Source organism: Trichoplusia ni, chromosome 17 (genome assembly GCF_003590095.1).
Source record: "Trichoplusia ni isolate ovarian cell line Hi5 chromosome 17, tn1, whole genome shotgun sequence".
In the NCBI taxonomy this organism is placed as follows: domain Eukaryota; kingdom Metazoa; phylum Arthropoda; class Insecta; order Lepidoptera; family Noctuidae; genus Trichoplusia; species Trichoplusia ni.
Window position 1 is genome coordinate 5,000,642 of NC_039494.1, and position 20,984 is coordinate 5,021,625.

The 20,984-nt window shown below is 35.1% G+C and overlaps 1 protein-coding gene across 1 annotated transcript in view; it reads left to right on the forward strand.

Annotated features, from left to right (window-relative positions):
* Positions 1-14,542, forward strand: part of LOC113502602 — a 50,810-nt gene extending 36,268 nt beyond the window's left edge. Inside the window, exons 3-6 of the mRNA XM_026884245.1 lie at positions 9,141-9,219; positions 9,738-9,906; positions 11,078-11,446; positions 12,232-14,542. Of these exons, the coding sequence (XP_026740046.1) occupies positions 9,141-9,219; positions 9,738-9,906; positions 11,078-11,446; positions 12,232-12,568 (954 nt within the window). The 3' untranslated portion in view covers positions 12,569-14,542. The remainder of the gene's footprint in view (positions 1-9,140; positions 9,220-9,737; positions 9,907-11,077; positions 11,447-12,231) is intronic.
* Positions 14,543-20,984: the final 6,442 nt, after the last annotated feature.

The window sequence follows — 20,984 nt, forward strand, 5'->3', positions numbered from 1 at the left end:
GCAGAATGGAACGTCTCATTTAAAACATTACAACACCTATTTAATTATAGGTGCACGGAAATATTTGTTGCCAAACATTTAGTTCACAGTGTAAAAAAAGATTGCATTACAGTACATGTAACCTAGTTGGCAGGGATCAGGGAGCTGTCACAATTTATATTACCCTAATATTTATATATCGTTCCCACGCTATATCATCGTAAATAGTCCCAAACTAACGAATCTCAGACTTCGACTCGGATTTCTTCGCAGAATTTATGTGAGATACGTATTAGAAGCCAAATAGGTTTAAGGTGTTTTTTCTTTATTTTTGGAGCTTTTTAAAATCGTTTCTATGATGTCACTTTTTATCGTAATAAGTCAATTCTACTCAGTTTTTATTAAACTACAGACTATATCACATTCTATTTCAAAATGATGAAACACCAACAAATTATTTTTGGATAAAATTCTTTTTTAATTTCAATATGAATACTCGCTGTCAAAAATTAAATGTCAATTCGATTAAAACCGCGCGAAGCTATCTGGCGTGCGTAAAAGTATTCTGAATATGAAGTTCCAATATTTGCATGGAGCAAAACCTGTTCGGAATATGAATTTTATGCATGAGTTTCGTTGCAAATGAAATTGCTGCGTGGCATAGGTTAAAAATAAAAAAAATTGACAAAAAATACGAAGACTTAAATACTGAATTTGTTTGTCTTGTATATTTTTAGTGGTAAATTGAGTCGTCAATTGTTTGCAAGTCAAGTCGACCTTACAAATCTCATTAGATATCACACACTAATTTGAGGTTCAACAGAAGTAGATGAAAGTGAAGCGTTTGGCGTGTTGCCAGACACCAGAACACTGAACTTGGCTACGTCTCACTTATATTTCTATAAATTAATTGGAAGTACGTGAGGGAATTCAATGGTCCAGAATGTCTTGGTATTCTGAGAAGCTGTCAACGAGAGGACGAATATGTTTCTTTACTTCCAGCCTGACCTACATTGATATTATATTTGACCTATATTGTGTCAGTAATTGTTACAGAATTACAAGTGCACTTGATAAAAAAACAAAATTTTAACAGCATAAACTAATACTTTTTTTGAAGTCAGGTTTTCAAGCTGTAATTGTTCCAAAATTTTCCTTTCGGCACAACCGGCTAACGACAAACAAAAGAAAATTATTATGACAAAAAAGTACAATAACAAAACACGTCACGATAATAGTAAACTATATTGGATGGTGATCGTACATCTTTAGCTCATGACTCATACACTGAAGCTACAAACAAATCTAGACACCCACGTCAGGCTGTCTAGACTTCTATCTCTCAGTATAAATACTCATTTCAAAAAGCTTTTATCTGATTATAGTCTGTTTTCAATTACGATATTCTAAGAGCCGGACTGTTTTGTAAACAGAATAAAAAGTTGAAGAAATTACCTAATTTATCTTTTGATGGATTATGTGACAAAAAAATATAAATGAAATTGTTTACATAATACGAGTGTTATTTTACCAAATAATATCGGGGCTGATTGACAGAAATGATAACAAATTTAAAGCGATTTAAATACAAAACGGTTTAACATTCCAATTCTAAATTTAAAGAAATACGAAATTAATCACTAATCAAAAGTATAAATTCTAATTTAAAATTAGTAAATTACCATTCCTTTTAAATTTCGATTATCAGATAAATATGTTTCTAAGGCCTCCTCGTTATAGCTCTACATGTTTTACATCTATTTCTAGTTAACAAAACAACTAGAAATATGATATGAAATTTAGAATCATATGTAAAAATAGACTGTTAAAAGATTATTGAGAAGCTATAAATCAGTTAAAGCCATCAAGCCAATAAGCCGAAAGCGTATAACACAGGAATTAAACTGTCAAAACAAGGAAATGTTCGTACTGGCGGCCATTTTCACTGGCCCATATTGGCGCGCAAATCAATATCGTACGAATTAAACGCGTAAACTTCCATACAAGCCATTTCCGGCGTTAATGTGCACTTTATCTTGGTCATGTTATTCGAACGTTTAAGAAAATATTCATTACAACGTCTAATATCTTCATCTATTAAACTTCAAACGCCATATATATCTGGTTCAATAAAATTTTGTCGATCAAGTAGCATAATGAGATGCTTCGCCGCATTTTACATCAAAAGTGATAGCCCTTTTCCGGATACATCATTCATTTTGTTTTAATGAGAGCGAAACCAATATATCTTATTAATTAAAGTCTTTATTTTTTGCAGGTAAGCATCTCTCACGAAATAAGCGATTCACGATGGTGATGTATTATAAAACTTTTTTCTCTTAACTTTTTCGATACTGCGTAAGTGGTAACATTCTATTTTCAATTTTCGCGCTAAATCAATCCTGACACATCGCATTTTCATTCAATCATTGCAATAATTCTGTCTGCTTTGCTTCATTTGAACCGGTATTATTGAAACGATTTCTTTTCGTAATGCTTTAAAGCACTTACATACGTTAGATTTAGCAAGACTTTTTGGTGATAAATAGATCGATTTATTCGTTATTTATCTATCAGAATGTCGGTATGACTTTTAGACCACATGACTGAAAGTGTAACATGTGTATATGAAAATTAATTGAAATATTGAAGTATAGTTTTAAGAATAAGCTGCTTATAATTATTTTGCTGTCTAATGAATAATGGAAAAAAAGCGTATAATATTTCTGTAAAAAATATTATAAAATGATTGACTCACCTTATCATGATCCCACGTCACATAAAAGCAATATTTAGAGGTATATCTATAAGGACATTGTTTTTACAAAAAAAATGGGCTATGTTTTTCCAAATACTTGTGAAGAAATGTCGACGATATGAAGTATTTTCATTGCTTATGTCAATACGGTTAAGTGATGAGTGGAAAAGGCTTTCCATATTTTCAAGATGCTATTTATATCACAAAAATACTTGCTATTTATGGGGCTGTACACGGCGTATCTGATGGGATGATATTGTCAAGTATGTCAGCAAAGAATTTCTGCAAGACTACTTGAAACCACGGCGTGTGCTACTTGGTGGAAACGTCAAGTCATGAATAGAAATGCATACTCAAAAGAAACAAGTTCTTTCTTATAAAAAATATTAAGAACTTAGTACTCAACTCATCAAGCTCTCAACAGCTGATCGACGTATAATCGCTATTTATGGTGTATTCATAGACTGCACATCAAGAGCCCGTAGCACGTTAACCTTGCGCACCGCTAGACAAGTAAGATTTACCTGATGCTGACCTAAGTTCTATAAATAATGCATTTTTGAACCAATTCTCATTGCATTGGTTCGTAAATACAGTCAATAAGAAACACGTTTATTAGCACACACGTGTGCCAATCAATTAAATTTACAAGTAAACACCTAAAACTGGTTTTTGAAATTGCAGTAGTTTAAAAAAATTGCCTCTTGCAGTTATTCTTGATACGTTTAACGACATCGAAGATAAGATGTCTTGGTGATTTTATGGTATACTCATGAATACATAATTCGTTTGTCAGTGGTAGCTAAAATTTTCTTCGGACTCGAGACATTGACCGTTCCGCACAAATTGGCTTAAGACTAATGTCTTTTGTCTTTGGTAAGCAATTTATCGTCTATGTGTAAATAGGTACATCTTTTATATCTACATATTATATGAGAGCGATTATTCCTCACCGCCAAAATCACTAACGAACCACACTTTGGTATCCACGGAACACAACTTGGAAACCCCTGGTTGATGAAAAATCACAGATACAAAATCTAAACCCAACCATACAATATGCTTTAAAAAACAATTGAATTTTGCGTTAAACAGTTACATGAATTTCTTACACAACAGCTCCAGCCGTGGGTGCGCGTTGACGTAAATATTGTTGCCCTAACATTTATACGTTGTATTTCAACGAATTGTTCCCATAAATTATATTAAGAAAACTATAATGAACATGTTGCAAAATCATTATGAATTTATTTCTCGTATTTATTTCAATGAGGCTGTTACTTTAAGCTGTCGTTGAAAGTATTATTAGCATGTACTTCTGAAGTGTCAACACCACTGATGTTATTGTATAATTGAAACTTCTTTTTGTTTTAATTTATGTTACAATTTATTAATAGAAAAAAAAAAACTACATTATCTAATTAGGGGGAAAGACATAGACATCGTCATAACCTATAAAGTTAACCTACGATTCATAAGCTAAGCAATTAACTATACGACTCGATTCAAAATTTAATATTCATCCACTTTAGTTAAATTACAGAAATATTCGTAAACATTTTTTACTTTTAGAATTTCTGTCCGAATTACGAGTAAATTACTCTGACCGGAAAAAGCACCTCTTTTCTCTCAGTCACAAATCCTTGCTACGTAAATTACAACTATCGTTGAATAAGCTCGTTCCTCCATCACAGTTAGTCGACAAGACTGATGGCGTCAAACATTTGTCCACATGAATTATACCAACCGTCTTCCGTTCTACGTCTGAGAGCCGCGCAATTTGAGCTGGAATTGTGGCATTGTGGAAATCGTCGCCAGATGTTGGCAGCACTGTGCAGAATAATTCTTGTTTGAAATGTTGATGGTCTCTGATGTAATTGTTTGAGATATTAATTTTGCAATTTTAGTGTGAGATACTTTAATGTATATTTATACCTAATGTACAGTGTACTACGTAACTTCAAGTTTTAAAATAGATTAGAACGTTAAACCATGAAATAATTTCATGCTAGCAAGTTATCTCGTAAGATATAAATTCATCGGATGCAAAAACAATTTATTCTTCTTTAATTAGGTCAATTCCAACTTATATAATATTTAACAAACTGCATAAGATTATCGTTCGCGTTTCGTTCCAAGCACGCAATATAACTATACTTAATAATATTAATCCCGCTAAGAGTTAAGCCTGCGAGTGCGCATGCGTGCTCACTGTGCAGTCACGGATGTTATTAGAACCTAACTCGAATAATTATGAAACGCAGTCTCTGTGAATCTTGTATAATCTTGTTACATCCTGTCACATACTATGAAGAGTTAAACTCAGTTTTCTAATCAGGAAGTTGAGGACGTTAGAATTAAAATACAATATTTATAATGTGTATTCTACTTATTAAAACATACTTAGAAATAAAATACAGTCATTAAAAACAGTCCCGAAGGATGTACAAATGACTGGAATAGAAGTTTTAATATCTTTATTTAACTGCCACGTCATTTCACCAGCGAGACAGCTATGTGAGCCCGCGAAACACAGCCATAAACCTCTCAATTAAAAACAAAACACACACAAACAACACTAATCTAAAAAACTAGACTTCATCAGAACTGGAACGCATCCAAAAAGGTCAAGGATTAGCTCTCTACTCTAATTCTTTCCTTTGTATGCTAAAACGCATTTAAAAAAAGAAAACCGAATGGTTGGCTTTAAATTATTGCTTTTGCCTTTAGTTTTTTTTTTTTTGCTACTCGCCTGTTGCCATGCGCGTCGTCTGGGCAATTTGAATGTCTGTCTGAGTAGCCCTGGCTTTGAAGATATATGTGCTACTAAAACAATGTAAGTGAGTTTGTGTGTTTAGAGGTTGCCCTATGTTAGTATTTCTGAGTAATGATTTTGGAATTTTGTAAGCAATTTGTTCGAATGTTTGTTACTTGTTTACGTATTTTTGTATATTGTTTTATGTTGCCTTTTCATAATTATGACGTTTGAAAGTAAACATTGCAACTACGAGTAAAATGGGGGCGACGACGAAAGCTTCAAATTATCTAATCTATCTGAAGATTGTTTACACAGTTACGCGAAAGTATCAGCCTAAATATTACATAATGTAAAATGTTAATAAAATAAAAGCAATATTTAGTAATAAATAAGTAATAAAAAGTAAATGTATTTTTATGAAATTATAGCAATAATTTCACAACATCAACTTTACATAAAAAGTGACTATAAATGGTTATGAAGCAATGGAACACACCAATATTTATATTATTTTTACAAGCATGTTCATAAGTTGCCAGTGTCATAACAATAATTTAAAAAACAAACAAAAGGAGTTCTTATTTATGTTGTTGCCGCGTATGATCAAGATAGCTTTAAAACTAACAAAACATGCTGTGAACTTGAATAAAGAATACAATATATTTGATTTAACGGTTATTTAAGTGACTTATTACAAATAGTTCTACTTTAAATATTGATATAAATTATTAGCGCATACAATATTGCAATGCATCATAAGTGTATATAGGTATTGGTATATTTTTCCAGTCTGTTTCCCTCACATGTGATCTTTATTTTGGTCTTCTGATTTATTTGATTCGTCCTATTTTCATTGATGACTCATAGAGTTGTATGAGTGAATTCATACATGAAAAGAATTTCGTATGTTACAAGTACCTAAAATCTTTCGGTTCTCTTCATAATGAAAATCATTACTGATAAAACGTACCAATTATGACATGTCATCTATGTATCACGTAGTAGGTAGGTAGGCACTTGGAGATGAGTGCATGAATAATGTACGTTAAATTAACGATGATAGCAGTTATTTAGCTCAAGTCACATAAACAGGGCAACGAATACTAATGTACTTCATATATACATACACAAATTGATATCATTACCAATGAACTTTCCTACGCCCTTCTTGATTTAGCTGTTGATTTAGATTCATAAATTGTAAAAAGTTATAAGTAGGTTTGTTTAATCCTTTAAACGCCATGGACGCTTTTAGGCTAGATCACGTAAAAAATATCCTATCTTATATATTCCTCTAACAGAAACAATTGAATACGAATTGTACATTATTTTGCAATAATTCATCAATCATTTGTATTCTAGTTGAATTTGTTAAGAAATTATGACTTCGTTGCATATAACTCTTCTTCTTTATATGGAAGACATTAATTTGCCTTTAATACAGGCGAAATTATCGTCATAAAATGTCTAATATTGAAATACCGCAATAAATGGAGTGAAATAATGTTATAGAAAGTATTTACCTGTAAGTTTATTACCTGTTTTGAAACTATAACTGCAAAGCAGGGAAAAACCTTTTCATTTAAATCTGCTCAAATTAAATCATTTTCATTTCATTTAATATCAGCTGAAATAATTGTATATTCCAATTATGTAGTTATTCTTATTTTTTTAAATATACATATTTCTGAACAAACTTATCTGTTGGTCTACTCTACAGCGTACTATGACCAACATAGTTAAGCAAAATATAGGTATAAAGCACAAGGATCATACATTCAAGCACACACCGATAAACGTCAACTAAGTTATTCAACTGTTTTACATAACAAGACAAGCATTGAAGGCAGATCAGGCAACGGTATCGCGAATAACATACAAACATACCACGTTCCTGGAACAAATGGTTATGTACACATGCAAGCGGCACTTTAGATATACGCAAACTGAGACAATTGCCTGTAATGCTTGTCTCATTGTTAACAGCTGACGTGCGATGGTGCTTGGAAAATGTATTTATCATTTCGTGATTAAGAGTGACGTAATTAGACCAAGAATCTGCCAGTATTTGATTTAAAAGAAAACAAATGACGACAGCCTTCTCAGTATGGGGCCTTTGTCCGGCAAAGACAGTTACAGGCTGGTTATATTATTTTAAATTGTCTTCTTAGAACTGGTTCATACTAATAGCCTCGATATAGGAAATCGGGAAGGCCACAGTTGCTTGTTCTCAAGCTTTTGAAATAAATTTCTTTTTGATCTGTTCAATCTCTTTGCTCGTCAAACTGAAATTATTGATCGATCTTAGATGAAATGAGAGCTAATTACAATAAACAACAACACATTATACTAAGAAATAAACAGCCCTAAAACTGAGATTTAGGTCAGCTGGCAGAGCAATCAGTCACGTTTGATCAAACATGCTTGACAACCCGAGGCCTCACTTTGAACGGTTTCTAAATTTCAGCAAACACTCCAAGTGAAAAAAATCAACGTTTTGTGTACAGACGTTTTGCAACTGCGTGGGCGTTTGTTAAGTGAAGTTTCTAATGGTATATATAGTGTATTGTATATTCTATAGCATTTTCTGTTATAATGATCAAATATTGTTTAACTGATGACCCTACGTAACAAGTCCTAGTTGATTAGTATCTTTCCTAAGTTGGATATGTTTCATCGTAACAAATTATGAGTACCAACTGTAGCTTTTGTAAAGAAGTCATAAACATTGCTAAGCTTACGAGTATTACTGGTCGTGCGAAGAAGCTTTCAGGAATTTAGACGGGTGCAAGACAAACCATAAGTTATATACCAAATGTAGTCCAAGTTATTTTCAAACCAAAGAAGCGACCGAAACTAATATAACTCATACTGTTTTACCATGAATGGAGAAAGTGCGAATTTCTATAGTTAGTTACAAACCAAATAGCACAAGCCCTACCAACTAAGTACTTGGCACATCGCCCAAATAGAAACAACGCCAACCGTCACTTCATTATTATTTCGCAGAAGTGTCCCTAATTTAATTAATTCTCGCCCACAACCTAACAAGCAATTTCGCACGGCCCTCTTAATGAATACAAATATAAATGACAATAAATTTTGGAAATCCCAACTGTACCACGTACTATATAGGTCATAAAAATAGTTCCTAGACCTACAGAATTCATTAATATGCGATGTCCACGACTCGTGAAATACTTCGCGTGAATGACAATCAACGCTTTGACTAATAAGCATATAGATGATGAAATGTCATTATTAGGTGACGTGACGATGAAGCGCGAATGACACAGAGGTGACATCAGATTGCTTCCTGCCACACCTCGCGCCAAGCTATGGTTAATTGGTTATTATGGTGTAGGCGTTGATTGTAGATAGGATTTTGGCAATAGCACCGAATTTGCCATTGTTGTTGATACGGCAAATAGAAAAACCATCATCGTCAACAGTATTTGTAATGTAAAGCCATGATTCACACTGAAGACAGCTCTGAGTTCGTCCAAATCATAACATGCTTCGCATAGCATACAGTCCAGAAACCCTATCTCTCAGACATAAGTCGCTTGGAAGATTAGCATCTTTTAGGGTTTCCTGTATCAACTAGCACAAAATTCTTAAGCTCAATAATATTCTTAATTTCAGGACCGTGGCAGCAACCTGACCGTCCCGGCCCGGTGGGAAGACAGAAACCTTCGCAAGTACCTCAACAAACCAGAAGTCGGTGAGTAATCTCTCAGCATTCAACGACGCACAGCAAAATGTCACTGTGCATAGTCTTGTTCATCTCCTTCTCTATCTTTGTCATGCTCAAGTGGAAAGAAGAGACAAGACACATTTCAGAACATCACTTACCTGAGTGTCGCTCGTACAAACTTCGCTAATTTAATATAAATCGTTTGTATAAAATCACTGCAATTATAGTTAACAGCTGATGGATTAATTGGCGACACTAACAGCCGCCCGGATCCGCCCGCTAGGTTAATTGGTGGTTTTTATGTGTAATACATAATCATGTCCTTTTAACCTGTTTCTAAAACCTTAGACTGCCTCACAGTTATGAAACTAAACCTTCACACGGTCCACGCGATCAGAATCGCGAAATATGAGAAATAGAATCGGGATGATACTTATAGTTTGCCTATTTTACTTTTTGCCAGCAGATTCTCACCATAAAATATTGTAATTTTTCCATAGTTTCATCAAATTGGGATATGAAATACCAATTCTTACCTTCCCCAGATAAGGCCAGTCGATGGATCGGCGGCATTTACGACTACGGAGCGAAGTCGTGGAGGTGGGGCGGCGACCTGCGCAAGATGCACTACCAGTCCTTCTCCAAGATGAAGAAGATGTCCCCTGAAGAGCTCAAGTGGCACTGCATCGCTATGATACCAGAACTGCTCTACAGGTATGTATAGATTGTGATGAGAGCTGAATAACGTTTATGGTTTTTTAAGTATTTCTCTGTTATACACCCTAGGTTAGGTAGGTTAGGTATTAGGTAGGAACGTGCCTACTTCATTGAGTGGAATTTTACAGTTAGTTCACGTACAATATTTATATTTTTTTTAAAGCGTCTCAGTAGATCAAGTTGTAAAGACTAACCTTGCTCCCCTCACCCGTAATTTCACAACTTTATCTTACTTACTATACATCTTGAAAATATTAGTTTATTTTGAATAGCTGGTAAGATCTTGTGACTTTTTGCAACGAATACTAAAAAGCAGAGCATATTATTCCTACATAATTTGGTTACCACGACCATCAAATGCCGAGTTAAAGCAAACAAAACGCAGTCCTGTGAAACTCGATAAGTTTTACGACCCGTAGCCTGAGTAGGTGCTTTGTCTCCGGCCAAGGTGACGTCACCAACACTATGCCTACAATTTTTAATAGTCACACATTGTCCCAAATCTTGAAGGTCATGGACTACTTGGCGCCTTCTTAAAACTCCTGACATTCAGTTTTTATGGGAATGTTAACAGTTATATTTAAAGATGTAGGTCGGCTTGTTATTACTTCTTGGTAATGATTCACTGCTCAATAGTATTAACGGTCTTTTGGAAGTGAAACAAACCTTGTCTTACACTATTCATGAGTTGGACATTTACCGCAAGCTCGATAAACGTGTTATATCTATTCGATTCTGATTTCTCAAATTCAGTATTCTCGATTTAATAAAAATGTAATACCAAGTACCCTATTAAATACCAAGAAATTTTCTAGCAGAGTATTTTTTTTTCTCTTCCTACTGGTACGGCATTTGCATAAATAAATTATCGATAAATGAGGAAAGAATAGTATGAGTGAAGTCTGCCAAGGAAACTGAATTGTACTCGTTTTCACATTTAGCATATGATAATAGCGAAATTTGATATTTTTGAAAACGAAAGTATTTTGCATTCTGACGTTTCCCAATACTGTAAAAAATGTCTTTTTACAATGATTACGGTTAATGAGTTTATTTAAAGTAATCCCGTTTGTAATGAGCCGTAATTCCCCGGTAACATTAAAAGCGTTCCCAACATACCTCATTACGCATTGATTTGTTTAATCACGAACAACACTAATTACCACAGGTGGGCGCCACGCAGCTGCATCGAGGCTCGCCACTTCATCTGCCAAACTAAACTGCTAAAGATGCCAAAGGCCAAAGTGAAGACTTTTAATCGCCGTTGGCAACGTCAGGGTGAGATCAACGAAATCAACGTACCAGCGATCAGCAGGGAAGTCAACGACCCCATGATGGTAAACGACGTCACAGCGAACCCTGTCCACAACCCGAAGTCGTACGATCTCCGCCCGAACCAGCCCCGACTTGGCCCGAAGCGGCACGGCCCGCGGCCCAACAGCATCCGTGGCACGAGGAACTACGATCTGAGGCCGAATGAACTTAAGAAACGTCAGCGACCCTCGATTCGCCGGCGGCTCAAGAGACCGTTCCCAGGGTAAGTCTTACATCACTCTCAACGAAAGTTAAAATGTGTAGAAAGTATCGTTGAAACATGAAATCACTATATCATGTGAACTGTGTCAATATTTCCAATGTAAAATATTAAAGGTGTCACATAAATGTAAGATCGTAATACTTTAACTTTTTACGGCCCACTCTTGTGGCCAACTTTCCTTTATAAAAGCCATCTAAAACCAAGTGCTAAGATACTCGTACCATGAAAAAGAAATACATTGCCCATTAATAATACTTAATGTTTGCCCAACTTTCTCCATTACAGACAAAGTGCAATCAATTTTCCCGATCGCGTACTTTCGAACAAAAACACATTAAATGTACATTTATTGCAAACATAGATCACATTTACTACAATCGTTTGGACTTAATCGGCCAATGTTTGGAATGGGCCAATTATTGGGGTTTATAATACCAATATTTGGTATGAGTAACAGATACAAGAGATTTTAAACGATTGATGTTACTTGTTCATTTCCACTGCGAGCGAACAGTCCATCCAAAGAATGGGAATTGACTTTAGAGTTACATTCTACAGATGTATTTTACTGTTCAACACGTGTGCCGGTTTTGATACTATTGACTAAACTGAAAGAAATATTTCGAATTACATACAGTTTAAATATTTTTGGTTGTGTAAGGATATATAATACATGCAATATATAACTTCCGTTACTTAAGTGTATTAACTAAAACAAGAAACAAAGCTTTCACAGGGACGTGTCCTGGGGCCTCTATTTTAAAATCATATATTTGTTTGCCCAGTTACACATGGAACCGGCGCGACCCCGAGAGCTCGTACCTGCGCAACGCTGCGCTGCTGCGGTCGGGGCGCACGGGGCTGACGCCGCAGCAGGTGAACGCCAACCTGGCGCGCCTGCAGCACCTGCGCGACAAGCAGCTGGCGCGCCGCAAGCGCCTGCGCGACGACGACTGGCTCGAGCACCAGCCGCGCCCGGCGCTCGCGCGGACCCGCGCCCGCACCTACACCGTCGACAACAACATCAGCGCGCTCCACCCCAAGACCATCGTCGAAGAGTTCAACATGGACTTCCCGCAACAACCCATCGCGCTACCCCAACCGAAACACACCAACGGCTAAACGATCGACTTACATTATCGTTTAATATCGATTGATATATCGATTATTCCTCGAAATTAATTTTAAGTTCCTCGCGAATTTTCCGAACTATTTCCGACTTGCTTGTTTTATTTATTCATGACACTTGAGGTTGTTCTAATTCCTATGATTAGTATAAAATCTAGTTATGAATAGTCCCGGTCTATTAATGGGAAAATTAGAATTTTGGAAGGTGTGTTATTGTAGACGTGTTTAAAAGCATTTATTAGGGATGGGACACGTACCCTTGGCTTTAGTAATGTAGTCATCTCCTTTTGTGTCCTGTCTAGCCATCACGTCAACATCTGCACATTACTAGTCTCAAGTGTCATCTTGTTCTTCTTCTCTTTCTTCTAGAGTAGTTTGAACGTACGAAGTTATCCTACTCGATACAAATTCAGCTTCATCCATACTTAACAACTGCAATCCAGTGTGATTCTTGTCAATGTAGATGTAGTTACCACAATACGACATGTTCTATCGTAGTGTTACAGAAAATTTGATGTTGTATTACGATTATTAAATTAAAGCTTTTAATTCATCCGTGTCTGTATCAAGAGACTCTACGCCATGTTTTTTAATGTTAAGTGGAGTATTAAAATCAACAAAACATTACTACAATCTACGTAGGTATTAAATATTAATAGATCTAACTATTTAAGTCAGGGGAGCTAGTTAAGCGATTATTAGTTTTGGGATGTTACATCATCTTTTCATAATTTTAATGTTTTTGTTTTTTTTTCACATGTTTTATAATCATTTATAATGCTGTGCTTATCTGTGAAGCGCGTGGAGGTATCTGTTTTATTTGTATGTATTTATAATGTACTAGTCAGTAAGTTTTATGGAAATATAAATCTAGAATACTAAAATGTTTAATCTTATCTATAGTTTCAGAAATGTTGATAATATTAATGAACATAAAATATTACTGATGTAGGCACTATAGATTGTCGGAAGTATTCTTCAATTTTTACTAAATCTTAATATTAACATTCTCACTGTCTTTAAGAATATTTATTAAAATGAATAAGTACCTAACAACAATGTGTCGTACATCATGATTGGCATTTCGTGTTTAATTAGCTATGTAAGGTTACGTTCCATAATTTTGTTATTTTAGTTAAAACCTAATAAATTAATATTTTTTTACTAAACTGCCAGTTATGTGAGTCCTCGCATTTATGAATATTAAATCACATTTTATAAGTTCTTGTAAAATATTTATAAGCAGTCATATTTGCACTTTGAATGTTAGATTAGACTTCGAAATATCGTCGGATTGACATTCTATTATCAAAGTTATTTGTGGTATTTAATGTTTTTCTCAAGGCCTAAGTGTAAGATCTTTTAGAATATTTTTAAGGCCTTCAAAAGTTTGAGAGTGGCCAAAAATTTAACAGTTCTTTATAAAGCTGTCATATCGTAATCTCTATAAGTGCCATCCGCTATAGTTCGAGACTTCTCAAATTAACATAAGTCTTCAACCGTCTTTAAACTTGGTAATACTTTTATCCTTAAAGTTTTAAACTATCCGACGATATTTGAAAATCCTCGTTCAGTCATTTCAAATTCATTAGAATGTTACAATCGATTCACGTCTAAGCAACATGAATCGACATCGATAAATAGTTGTAGTAACTTATGATTTTAGTTTTCGCGACCCTAGTCCACTAAAAAATAAAAACTAGTGACAACTTAGTATTACTATCATACCTCAAAACAATTCTTGAAATTATAAATAGGTAATTACTGTTTCCCTCTAATATTTTTACATTTTTCACTTATTTTTATCTGTAAATACTACTTAATTGTAAATTTTATAGTAGCAACACCGAGGTACTGTGAATTTGTTTTTGAGCGAGTAATGAACTTATTTATAGGATCAAAATAACTCCTTATTCTATTTTAAGTATTAATATTTACTATTATAAGGAAATAAAGAATCATCAGAAATTATTGAATTTCATTGTTTGTTACCCCTTTTACAAAATAACAATTGAAATAGATTGCACCTAGCCAACATATATGTATCTATATATTTGCGATCATTAATTAAAATGACAGTAAACTTGTAACAAACTGCAACAAGCTTGTACTAAGCAAAAATATAACGAAGTTTTGATAGCTCACACAATATTAATCAATTTCGGTTGAGAGAAATTATAAAACTGAACATTCAGAGTCTTTCATTTATTTCCATTAATACACACCTAAACAATATTTTTACTTATATAAAACAATATGTAAAAAGCCCAAGGCTAGCTTCCTCAGGTTTTGGTGACATCAACAATCACTGCTCGGCGCTCTGATCGATCTATTACGACTATATCCGACTTTTTGGAAACAATACTCCCGTCACTGATGATAGACCGTCTTAGCTATGCCACACATCTTTGCGGCTTTTGACGCCTAGTAAGACACGTTTGCGCCAGTTCTCATTGCCAGAGAGAGTGGTGAAGCCCTTATTATCACACGTCTGGACTCTACTTGGAGGAAGCATTCGCTGAGGTGCCATATATCGGGTATACTCTGCAAGCCATATTTTTCAATTCCGGAGAACTATGATGGGGCATTCGATTTGCAAAAAATACATATTACTAGCTGATGCCCGCGACTTCGTCCCCGTGGTTAGAAGATATAAGTTATGATTTATACCTGCCCTGTTTTTTCACATTTTCCATTGTATCTTCGCTCCTATTAGTCGCAGCGTGATGTTTATAGTTTAAAGCCTTCCTCGATGAACGGTCTATTCAACACAAAAATAATTTTTCAATTTGGACGAGTAGTTCCTGAGATAAGCGCGTTCAAACAAACAAACAAACTCTTCAGCTTTATATATTAGTATAGATTATGATTTAGAGCTACACCGAGAACAAACCAATCAAATGTATGTTTTGTTTCACAACGCCCTCTAGCGTCGAGTAGCATAACTAAAAAAGCTAGTAACGTTTTAAGTTTTACCCGCTAAGACAGAAAAGCTTTATAAAAAGCTTTTATTCGATTTTTTAATAGTAAATAATTAAGGAAATAATGCAAATAAATATAATTCCAGCAACGAAAGAAATATTATTTTTTAACACACCTAAAAGAAATTAAAGCGAATTGTGTTATAAAGCACAAATAGATGGCGCTGCTTAACAGAGCTTGTTACTACAGATACAGAAGCTGATTTATACAATTTAAGATTATATATCTTCAGCGTATATCGTATCAAACGTTAACGATATCCGTAGCAACCGTTTACTCTTAACGTTTTCATTTTTAAAGTTTTGTCTTTACCTTTGACTTTACGACAGACATAAAAGCATGAAAACTTAAACGATACAATAAATACGCGATAGCTTATATCGTTTACGTATCGTATGCATTATGAGAACAATTCGATCCCTCGATCATAACTCAAACCGAAATTCAAAATATCGCCTTTAGTTAACAATATGACCAATCAAATTGACTGCTTTTTTAAACGAAAATGAATAAAATAGAACAAAATCACGATAAATATCTACATAAGTAAAGCATGGCAAAGCTATTTACTGTAAGACTTCCAAAAAGTCGGTTTACCAAATTCTCATAAATCCGCGAAGGATCAACGACCCATTGACCGAATCCGCGTAATTTCCACCTCCTTGGTGAGATGTTACGATACCGTTACCATGGCAACCGCGGCCAAACAACGACTCACCACATTACCCTGTACCAAGAAACAAAACGTAAACTTTCCTTTTAAACCTGTACCAAATCCATTGCTGTATTTTTTTGAGTAAGAGTGAAAAAGCTATCGACAAAAAGCGTAATAGGATCAAAATTCAATTTCCAATCCAAGTTTTTCTTTTCATAATAGACGGTTGAATGTAGTTAAGCATATAACATGCAAAAGTATATTTTCTGCCATTGTGTTAAGGGTTACGATAGAATCAATAGGAAACATTCTGGTCAGTACAATTTGAATGGGAAATGGTATCTGAAATGGTTGTTTTTATGGATCGAGTTCACTTATCACGTGAATTTATAGCCGCGCTACATTTTTCTATCATGAAAACCGCGGTGTTGTACTAATTTTAGCTTTTGGTTGACGCTGTGACCTAGAGAAGGAACTGTAAGTATTTATTAATCAAAATGTAGCTCCGACTTGAGCTTAAGCATCAATATAAGTCAAACACCTTAATTCTTCGCATTATACAGTTTTAAGGCATTAACATTACAACTGAATACTCGGAATTAGGATCATAATAATTTATCGTAAACCGAGCGCGGTTTGTCTACGATAAGACATACAAACTCGTAACTAATCAACAATCGTAGCTACATATGTACTTAACAGCCTTTTTTTTTAGCCAGAAAGGAAGCCAGGCCTAATTTAATATTCTTACAAACCAATAAAGCCTTATAATAACAATATCTTACTCCGTAATTATATCAAAACTAATTAATATAACATTAAGTGAATACAGTACTAAAACCGCTCTGACTGAAAATACACACCAACATTTAATAACAGCCAGTCGCATTTAAAGCCGCTGAATACATCCTCTGTTTAGTCACCTGTAACCTCGGGCTGACTTTGACAAGACTATTTCAGTCACATTCTGCATAAACCCGTCCACAAGTCGCGACGGCCTATCTTGGTCATTTATCGCATAGCTTGTAAGACGGAATGTTTGTGAATTTACTTAACACCTAGTTTGTCGCTTTGGGAAATCAAGTAATTATATATTTTTTTACCTAATTTTCTCTTTAATTTACACTTTGGAGTTTCTTGCCATTTCTTTTCATAAGAATGACAATTAATTGTCATTGGAGCCGTGACCTAGAGTCAATTTTGTAACGTTTTGAAAGTGCCTAGAGTTTTCCAGGCACTTCCAAAACGTTCACTTGAATTAAAAACTTTTCATTTTGATTTATGAAAATCAAAAGTGGGTCAATCGGTAGGTTACAGTAGTGAGACCTTGATCAGATCGAAACAGCCAAATTGCTCTTACAATTCTCCTATTGTGGCGCTAACTATGCATCTGGAGCAACTTGCAATCTTGAGTTCAAATCTAAGCCAATCGTTTAATCGGTAAAAACAATTTGGCTGCCAAGCAGAACAGCTATATGGTTCCTTGCCAGTTCTTGTTTACATAAACGAAACTTTGAAGACCACTTAAGTTTTATATGTTCTAACTAAGTAAGAAACTAAAATGAATTCAAATTAAGCTATGAATCAATATTTGGGAACATGAAGAACGCACCGGGCATCTAGATTCTCGCAAACTTTCGCCTGAAACTCCTCACATCGTTGTGCTCATACCAGAGGGTCGTGATTCCTCGTCTCTGGAGCTATGTATTTCCTAATTATTATCTCCCACCATTCACCGGCTTTGGCTTCAAAGGATTATCACACCCCACTAGCACGCTGTCTTTCCCTCCACAGTACAACTAACTAAACACCTAAACACTTCAAATAGCTCATATGTTTTTGTTTTCACGTACGCTTCGCTTCTATGGGTACTTCAGATGCCTCATCAAGCAAGATAATCCTTAGTTACCTTAGACACCTATATGTGGATGTAAACACATGCAACTCTTGATACGCAACAGACTAATTGTGAAGTAAACATGACCTTCCGACTAAAGTGGGTTAGTTCGCACAATTACCGAAGCGATTAGCTTTAACATTACTTAGGGGAGCGATAGTTGTGACCCAAATACGGGGAAACTGCGTAATAACCGTGTAGAGTGCGTGGCCCTGGTCAGCAAGAAACAAAAACGGAGAGCTAAGATAATTTTCTCCATTGACTAAAACTGTGGGAATGCACAAATTGGTTATATGACTAAAAACAAACAACTCCAATTATTCCCAAAAAATATTGGATACATATTTTTACTTTATCGCACGAATAGGTAATAAAATGAAGATGATAACTTGAAATCTCGTGTGATGTTACTTTTAATGACAAGTGACGTTATAAGCGATTACCATTTAGCTAAATCAAGGTCTCCAAATATGCCTAATATAGTCACCTTTTGTCTAGACACTAGACAACAAGGTTTCGTGGTATGTCAACCATCTAAAGTGCAGTCACAGAGTCACAGCCAGCACCTACTAACAATGACTGTATAGTGTATATGTCAGCACATATTTGCATAAACAGGTCATTTTACCCAATTATCGATCGTGCACGATACAGATCTCGCGTGATAGACAGTACATCTAGTATAGTTCTAAAACCTACATTACCTACCTCTATGGTCTATCGACCGGTCTTTACAGGCAGTTCCGGGATCCATGCATATTGAACAGTAAGCATCGGTTACGTGTATTAGAAGGATAGACAAAAAGATAGCCATGAGAAACCAGTTGTATAAATTAAAGAGATAATAAAATTTCATTATGAAAAGTGTACAACAAACTTACTTGTACACTTGACGACCTCCGTGGTCGAGTGGCGTACGCACCGGTTTCAAGGTGTCGCTAGCTCTGAGGTCCCGGGTTCGATCCCCGGTCGGGTCAATGTAAAAATTCACATTTGTACATTGTCTCGGGTCTGGGTGTTTGTGGTACCTTCGTTGTATCTGAATTCCATAACACAAGTGCTTTAGCAACTTACTTTGGGTTCAGATCAATGTATGTGATGTTGTCCGCATTTTATTTATTTATTATTATTTACTTTGATCGTTTTATACTCCCCCAGTGACTTTTTAGGCAGTATTGTAGTAATCACAAATAATAATATCTTATAGTAGTAAAATAATTTCCAAAATCGTTTCAGTATATCCTGAGGTATCCCGATACAATTACAAATGATAAAACGTTTAATAAACGATTTCTCAGTAAGGACCCACAACGCAGGGGTTCACCCAGACTCAGGACTAGGATTCGTGGATCACACAAACGCTCGTTCTTTGCGGGTGTGGACGTCACACGTCCTGTATATAGCACTTGGCTACCGCTGACAAACAGATTGATTGTTTCGTACTTCGTGTATTGGCAAAAACAACCAGTTTTAAATAATAGCCTATTTACCGCTTGCTCATAGGAAGTATTCCAGGAACTACTTCGATTTCATGATGTCATTCTATATCACAAGGTCAATAAAAGGCTTTTGCTTAACTGTTAGTGAAATCAACACGCCTATAAGATTCTTGGAATCACAGCGGCTATACAAACTACATAATTTGTTAGAGCTATTGAAATTGATACAAAATTTTAAATACAGTCAGCTCCGGCCGCTGACGAACTAATGCAAAAACTACTGCAAAAAGGCTTAGTATTGGATTCCAGTAACATTTTCTGGTACTGTATATAGTTACTTAGTTTTCAACTCATCACAACTTCGACATTTACTCTTTTATTTTCTAAAACTTAACATATTCCCCGGTAAAGCTGGAATCAGAGCTAGACACTGGACAGGACGAGCTAACATCACCATAATAACAATGGTTATTCTTCACCTGCCAATCAATGGCTCACGTAAAGGTCAACACAACCCTATAGCAAAAACACCCAAAGAGTTCGCTTACCGCTCATGTCAACATCAAATCTAACATCTAAACACCAATAAAGCAGCTTGGCCGAAGGTGGTATAACAAAATACATATATTTAAAACAAAAGGAACCATAAAACTTGAAGTACACCAATTTACAAGGGAGGTGACGCAAATTCAGTTCAATGGCATTTGAATGTGCCACGCAACTGATTTACTATGCATAGGGGCTGTTCTTAGCTACTGAAGTCGCCACGAAACGTTTGAAGAAAGCGGTTTAGACAGAGGTTCTAAACATTGTCTTATACCGAGACATGGGTAAAATAATCTATGTCTTCTTCGTTCTTTTTAGTCCAATACATGAGGATGAGCATGTAACTTATGTCGTTTCGGAAATTAATTGCTAAAAGCATCCCACACAAATACTATTTTTTTCATTTTAATTGTATGTTTCCAGTTTAAATTAACTTCCAAGATGTTTAGGTTGAGCACCTCTGGTCCACCGTCGTGGTAATGAACTTGTGTGATATCGAAGGTGCCTGAACTTTGATAAATGGCGCGATATTACGAAGGTCTGTTGGAAACGCTGTATAATTAACTAGCCTGGATTTAAGTGTACAGTTTTTATGTAAAGTTAGAGGAAAAGTGATTTATTTCGTGGAAAGCTGATGTCCGATATAAGAATACACTATAATACTAAATAAGCAAAGCGCCAAAGAGAATATATTTTGTAGAAATAATGGAAAGCATAACACTAAAGCAAATTGGGGTAAGAGACAAGTTAAATATGGATTAAGGAACCAGCTTGTTATATGTCTCGTAATAATTTTGATATCACATTAAATAAGTACTTATGTAATATTCTATGTATTTCTAGATGTTTAAACACATACACACACACATGTTTACATAGTATTGTAAACAG